Source organism: Rhineura floridana, chromosome 3 (genome assembly GCF_030035675.1).
Source record: "Rhineura floridana isolate rRhiFlo1 chromosome 3, rRhiFlo1.hap2, whole genome shotgun sequence".
Taxonomy (NCBI): Eukaryota; Metazoa; Chordata; class Lepidosauria; order Squamata; family Rhineuridae; genus Rhineura; species Rhineura floridana.
The window spans coordinates 159,249,412-159,257,175 of NC_084482.1; the positions used below are offsets into that span (position 1 = coordinate 159,249,412).

The 7,764-nt window shown below is 41.3% G+C and overlaps 1 protein-coding gene across 3 annotated transcripts in view; it reads right to left on the reverse strand.

The window, feature by feature from the left end:
• The window catches only part of IFT122 (intraflagellar transport 122), a 98,346-nt gene extending 90,585 nt beyond the window's left edge, over positions 1-7,761 (reverse strand). For 2 of the 3 annotated variants that reach the window (XM_061618486.1, XM_061618488.1), the window contains exons 1-4: positions 7,656-7,761; positions 4,230-4,296; positions 2,155-2,239; positions 1,717-1,795 (exon numbers count right to left, since the gene is read on the reverse strand). In XM_061618486.1, the coding sequence (XP_061474470.1) occupies positions 1,717-1,795; positions 2,155-2,239; positions 4,230-4,296; positions 7,656-7,696 (272 nt within the window). In that variant the 5' untranslated portion in view covers positions 7,697-7,761. Of the gene's footprint in view, positions 1-1,716; positions 1,796-2,154; positions 2,240-4,229; positions 4,297-5,194; positions 5,216-7,655 lie in introns of those variants that run through there. The other variant, XM_061618487.1, reaches the window with a different exon arrangement.
• Between the last annotated feature and the right edge of the window lie 3 nt (positions 7,762-7,764).

A 7,764-nucleotide genomic window follows, 5' to 3' on the forward strand; every position in this document is an offset into this window, starting at 1 on the left:
TCCCAGGTCGTAGTCCAGCACCTTAACCACTACGCCACGCTGACTGTATCAGGAACTGAATACAAATCAAACCAATATCCAACAGGCTTTGATACAATATGTTCAGATGCAATATGGAGGGAGAGAAATGCACAGATATTTCTTACACCTCGATCCTCCACACTGCACCAGTGAATTTTTTTGAGGCAGCTAGGTACTACTGTTTATATGCCCCATCCTAACAACCTGTATGCTGTCATCGAATTTCCTAGGCTCAATTTGAGATGCTGGTTTTAACCTTTTAAACCCTCCCTCCTCCCACACACACCTGCCTGGTTAGCAAGACCCCACACAGGGAACCTTCTTTGGATCCCCCTCCCACCTTCAGAGGTGAGATGGATGGTGACCCATGAAAGGAGCCTTTTCAGTTGTGGCCTGCCAGTTCTGGAATGCTCCCTGAAAGGAGGCTTGGCTGGCACTGACTCTTCCTTTTGGCAGCAGATGAAGATATTTTTATTTGCCCAAGCTTTTAGATGTTAAATTTTAATACAATGTGTTGATCTGGCTCATCTCTCTTTATGTTTCCACAGTTTTACGCAGTTTTTATTTATTCATTATAGATTTATTTTTGTTTATGTGCTTTGACAGATTTTACCTGAAGAGTGGGATAATTAAAAAAAAATTAAGTAAATGGCATAGGCTGTTAATGAGTAACTAAAATGTACAACTCATTAAACAGGGCAACAGGACAAATTTTCTTTAGAATTAACAAGCAAGGGAATAATCCTAAAATAAAATAATTTAAATATTGATCCTTTTATTAGAGATACAGCTTATTCAAGTTATAGGTTGATATCCAACGTCACATTTGCGGAAGTCCACTCGTGTGACAGGACAGCCTCTTCATCTCCTCCCTCCTGAAGTCCCCCCCCCAATTTGCTCCTCAGGACCCCCCAATCCTACAGCAGACTTGGTGTTTGCATGGAAGACTGCAAGGGGGAGGAGAGGAAGGGGAAGTCCTGCTCTGCTCACAGGCAGACACAACTAGGTATCACCCACAGATTATGCTCAGCACATACAGAGCTTATGAAACAAGAACAGGGTATAAATTCAAACACAGTCTCTGACACTTTTCTTCTCTCTGATCTCAAGCAAATTCTTAATATACACCAGTGCTTTACCTAGAACACATCAACCCAGCAACTTGTGTTTTTGCCTTTTTGGCACTGAGAGGAAGAACATAAGAAAGTTATCTTAAAGATGCAGCTACTTTATCTCCCTCTTTGTGTAGCAGAATGTTGTTTGTGCAGAATTTACAGTGCCAATGCCGGACTGATCCACTTCTGTAATATAGGCTGAGAAGGAGATTAGGAGCACAGTATCAAGTCCAGGATGTGTATGTACTATAAGATTCAGAAGTGTGTTAAATGCACTGGAGCCCGTTCAAGATCTCTGTGCAGTGAAAACAGTCTTCACAGTTTGCTTCCTCATTCTCTTGTTAACACTTTGATATTTTTCCTGAATCCTGGATGCCACATCCTCTCTTTTATTTCTCTTTCTTACCTCTCATGTCTTTGTAGGTTTGACTTATTGCCTATCTCTCATGTCTTTGTAGCTTTGACGTATTGCCTATGCTTGTATTCTTTCTATTTATTATTAATAGCAATGGTTGGAGACCATACTTAAAACTGATATTTAAAAAATGAAGTTACGTGAAATCATGAAACAATCACTTACGTGTACTTCAGGATACCTTCTAACTTTGAAGTCCAGATTATCACAGTTTTGTCTGCAGCTCCTGATGCAAATCGCTTCCCTAGGAAATTTTGTGAAAGCATGCATAAGTTATGACATAGTTTTACGGCAACTGTTAAGTCTAAAGCACACAGAAAAGAGAAGACATTATTTACTATTACTTGGGTGCTTTCAGGCTAGCAAGAATCAAAAACTCTGTGTCTGCAACTGTTTTCATACATTCTGATCTCACATAAATGTCAGCTGGCCTTAGTGTGGACTGAAATCATGTTGTCTGATAATGTATTTTCTTCTTTAAAAATATTTGTGAAGAACAGACAGGATGTAAATGCAAAACATGAAATGACACTCTGTTCCTATGAAATATGAGAGCCTGACCAAATATTAATGATCTGAAGAAAAACAGAAGGTTCAAATTACCATCTTTTGCATAAGCTACACAGTACACTGTATCCTTATGAGCTTTCAAGGGCTGGATTAATGTTCCATCAGAAGTGTCATACACCTGTGAAGATAAAATAAAGAGTATAAGACTTTAGGAACACAAATTAACACTGCTGGACTGAAAGCTATTAATACTAGAGGCAAGTAAGTCAACATTTCAGTAAAATTTCCTCAGATATAAGTTGCTGGATTTCAACAAGCATTACTTATTTAAGATTGCACCATGTTATTTCCATACTTTTAAAATATGATCCAGGCATCAATTTTATTTGGAGTAGGGATTCAAGACTCATGAAAGCCAAAATACTAATCTCTTTCTTCTCAGTATTTCATACACATTGTATATGAGACACAGCTCAGTGATACAGCACATGCTTTGCTTGTAAAAGGTCCCAGGTTCGATTCCTTACGTCTCCAGGAAGGGCTAAGAAAGACTCCAGCCTGAAACCGTAGAAAGCTGGTGCTAGTCAGCGTAAACCAGCCTTTCCTAACCACTGGGTCTCCAGATGTTGCTGGACTACAACTCCCATCAGTCTCAGACAGTATGGCCAATGGTCAGGAATTATGGGAACTGTAGTCCAGCAACATCTGGGGATCCAAAGGCTGGTGTAGACAATACTAACCTGGTTGGACCAAGGCAGCTTCTTGTGTTTCTGTGCTAAAATACAGGCTCTCTTCTGTTTACATATTCATTCTTTAAAAGTGGCATTTACATGGCTTTTAAAACATAACTCCAAGTAATTTTCTAGGAAGATTGATATTTAAAACTCAACACTACAACAGGACAAACAGCCTAATCCTATTCTTTTAATATCCAGTACAGGTTAAAATAAAGGCTACTGGGAATCCTGTGTGAAGCAGAGTACAGCTGAGCAGTTCTATCCTGCTTACTTCTAAATAAAAGAGAAAATTCCAGTGTTACAGTTTCTAGACAGATCAAGGCTAAGTTGGCATTAGGAACAGTGGATTTCTCCATGGGGTTTAGAATGCAATGGAAGTGTGTCAAAGGACAATCTAGTCCTCAAAAGTTGCAAAAAACTCTTATAAGGGCTTCCTCCTTTCAGGAAGCTCTGAACACCATAGCACCAACTGCTTCAAACCACTTCCCATAGTCTGCATAGCAATCTCTTATCCACAAACCTTAGATTTAATAAGCCTCCTGATGGTCATAGGCGAGAAGGAATGAGTGCATAAAAAGCCACACGTCAGGGATGGAGACCTCTGGCCCTCCAGATATTGTTGAACTACAATTCCAATCAGCCCAAGGTAGTATAGTGAATGGCTACGAACAATTAAAGTTGTAGTCCAACAACAATTGGAGAACCACAGGCTCCCCATCCCTTCCATACAGGCAAGTGAGCAGGCTGGCAGAGAAGGAATTATTCTCTCCACCCCATCTCCGCTGCTCTTCTTAGCTTCCATATTGGTCACAGAGGAAGTGAAGCCCTGCCCTCTTTCATCAACCTGCTTGGTAGAAGACACTTTCCAGTGGAGACCAGTACCCTACATTTCCATGCTGCCCTGGAGGAGGAAACTTCCCCTTCTCCACAGCCAGAATGAAAATTCAGGCTACTAGGCGAGAAAAACAACTGCAGGCTAGTAACATATGTGGGCTTATTTACAAGGCTAGTGTAGACCTACCTTCACTCAGTATCTTACATCAAGTCCATGGAAACGATTTATAAATCCACACCAAGAAATTAGAGGCAAACTTTACAAATAATGAATACTAAGATTAGAAAACGGGGGGAAAGCATCTACACCATATGCAGACAGATAACTTGGACTATCTGCTTGAAATAGCTCGACTACTTTTAGCTCAACCTAATTGATCAAAACAAAGACAAGCTGCACAAGAGTCTTCTCTCTGTTTAAAAGATGTTAACTAGCTAATAATTAGTTTTTAACATAGCCAAATTACATTGTAGTTATATGAACTGATAATTTAAAACAAATGTGTTATTATATTAAAGAGAGAAAACATGAATTATTTTGATACTCCTATACATATCGATATGTCAATTAACAAATACATTTTAAAAAACTCATACCAGTAATCTGTTTCCAGCTGCAATTATTAGCTGAGTTCCATCAGGCTTAAATGCAAGATCATATATACTGTGAAAACAAAGGAAGGTAATCAAAAGGCAAACTGAACTCTTTCTTATACCCCATATTTTTCATGGGATACATCGAAAATAAGATCTCTGAATACCATGCTACAGGAAGTTTTTTTAAAAATAATTCAATTTGTGGATGTATTTTCAGAAGTAATATTTTCATATACCAGAATCACCAAATCAGGACACTATACTCCTTAAGTCAAAATATTGACTTTATTTATTTAGGGTGCAATCCAACTAGTATTTATGACAAGCTGAGAGGAGTTGGGTATGGCGGACCCCCAGCTGAACTGGTGGGGTCCTGGCTCTGCCAGACTCCACCAGCAGAAACCCCACCACAATGGCAGAGCTGGGACCCTACTGGCTCAACCGGGGATCTGCCAGGGAAGCCCAGCCCAGCCCAGAAGGGGCATGGGCAGAAGTGGCATAAGGTCTGAAAAAGGGGCATTCCTGAGGCATGTTGGAGGAGGGGCTGAGGGGGGACTTACATGACATCCAATTCCCATTTGGAGCACTCCTGCGGGTCCCAATCCAGGCCAAAGTTAAACTGAGAGAAAGGTCAGTCTAAGAAAATAATTCTAATGGAAGTCAATGGTGAGCGCTTACTCTCCAGTAAGGGCATTTGTGAGACTGGGCTTTTTCTTTTTCACTCGTGCACACAGCTCCCAGCAGAGCCAATGTTCCACCAGCCTGGAGGCTCTCAAACAGAAAATGGATGCCACAGAGCTTCCTGCTGGCTCCTCCTCTGCTGGTTCCCATGAATTGGATTGCTCTGCTTGTTACTTACTCTAGACATTGGGATTTATCTGTGTTAAGTGCACATATGATGGGTTTTAGCAAAAACTGGGGACTATTGACCCACACAGTAATTGAAAAGACAACAACCAACATACCTATTCAACCTTTCAGCTGGTATCTTGCTCTACAAAATTGGACAATGTATTGGCCCATGGGCAAGTTCAGCAGCTATATTAGCAGAATAGCTGCCTGTAGGCAAGGGGAGGCTTGTATTTCCCCCCCCTTAGTTCTCTAGTTTAGCATTCAGTATCTAAGCATGAGGAAGATAGTTCAAGGAACGGTCAATGAATTAGTTCAGAGCCACCTGGAGTCTAATCTGGGGTTCCTAATAAGCATCTGGTGTGATGCTCTGCCAAGAGTGATTCTGAGATGCTGGGAAGGTGCCTTGTTAACCAAGATAGCATAGATCCTGGAGCAGTTAATGCCCCATTAGGCAATTAGAGGCTTTGCTTATCAGTTGTTGTTATGTTGTATGATGTAGCCTTTCCTAGTAATTAATGCTTGTTTGAAGTTGTCTTGTTATTCTAAAGATTAATAGAATAGATGCAATGATTTAATGCATCATATTAATTAATGCTTATGTAACCTCATTATTGAGCTGGTAAACATGTATGCTATAAAAAGGGGTCTGGGCTGCTTGGTTCAGTGTTCAGCCTGGTCCATGTTTGTGCAGAGCCTGGCAGCCTGTCCCATTGTGTACTGGGTATACCTGTGGGTTGAAAGCTACTCAATAAACACTTTGTCTCCTTGTAAGTAAACCTGCAACTCAGTCTGCCTTCTTCATCTCTCTGGTGCCTTGAAAACCTGAATGCCCAGGACAGAAGGGTACAGACTTGTTTTTCTGGATTCTGTAATGTTTGTCTATTATTTTTTTTCCTGTATTATTTTTATTATTGTTTTATTTCATTGTTCCCCACTCTGCGATTGAAACTGTAAATGAAGAGCAAGTTATAAATAATTCCAAGAAGAAGATATTGGGGAATGTCTAACCCCAATATTCTATATTAACTACGCCAAAATAAATGTGATTGAAACAACTATATATTCTTCCCCTGTTTACAGTAGTCCTCAGCCTTTAAGAACATAAGAACGGTCTGCTGGACCAGCCCAATGGTCCATCTAACCCAGCATCCTGTTCTCACAGTGGCCAACCTGAAGCCTTTGAGTTACCAACCTGGAACCCACCTTTAACCCAAACATGCATTTGGGGACCCACTTCTTAACTTTTTACCATATATTTGTATGGTGCTGATGCTGGTGTTGCAACCCACCTCAGATCAGGTCATGATTCAGTAATTGGTCCCAACCCACCAGCTGAAGACCAAAGTTGTGAAGGGATATGTACATAGATACTGCTAAATAAATAAATAATCCACTTCAGTTAAACCACAGTATTTCAGTTTTAAAATGGCGTGGGCAACATGTACGGCCCTGCCTAACACAGGGTTAGAGAAAACAAAAACTTCATCAAATTTTAACTTTATTAAAGCATCCTCATCAAGGCTTTAACCATCTCCCCAATAAGGGAATGGAGAAAGGGAGGGGAGGGAGGGAGAAAGGGAGGGGAGGGAGGGAGAAAGGGAGGGAAGGAATCAGCATTTTTATGTCACAGCATTAAAGTTTGAGGCCAGACTCAGAGTGGTGAACCTTTTTCAGCTGAGGGCCACATTCCCTTCTGGGCAACCTTCCAAGGACCACATACCAGGATGGGAGGAGCCAGAGGCAAAAGTGGGTGGAAAAACAAATGTAAATGTTACCTTATTTTACGAAAGGCTAGTTTCTACCCACACTTGCACACCTCTATCCGCCATCCAAGCAAGCAAGAGTTTAGAGCTCAAAGACACATTCCAGACAGGCAAAAACACTTGTTGTGCAAAGGCCAGTGAGAGGTGTGGCCTCAAAATAGTCCAGAGGGCCAGAATCCCCCCCCCCGGTTCCCCATCCCAGTTTTAGGCCATTGTAGGCAACAAGACATCTAGGACTTTTCCCGTCCTGGCAATGAACACCATAACTATTAGAATATAGTGATTTCAATGAGCGAGATGCACTGTTGTTCCAGCAGACACAACAGAATTGTCAAGGAGAGGGAGGACTTATCCATCTCAAAACATCATCGTATGCAACTCTGGAATGTACTTCCAACCTAAATCTGTCAGGATCCCTCTTCCTGCCGCTTCCCCCAAAAATTAAATTCTTGTCTCAAAAGGCTTTTAACATGTTAACATACAATTTCATTATGTCCAGTTTTAACGTGTAACATCTTTAAAGTTAATTTTCTTAGCCTTGATTGTATTATACGTTTTTGTTAGAAACAGTTTGTTAGTGTATTTTATGGTGATGGTTTTATGCTGCATGCTGTTTACAGTATATTTAGTAGAAAGATCAGGATATTCATCATCATCATGAATGGTAACAAAAAGAAAGTGATGCTTGATGGAATGGCAGACTGAGGCCTTTTTACTGGAGGGAGCAATCCCCGATCCTTGCGACCCGATCCTTTGCTGCCCCCTCCCCCGGTCGTCTCCACCCGGCTCCTCAGAGGGTGCCGTCTCTTACCACTGCTCGGCTTTATCTCTCCAGGTCAGCGCAGCTCGCATGATGCCCCCTTCTGCGCATCCCCCTCCCGATCTCCCTGCCTACTTCTTCGGCCACTCCTCCCCCGCAC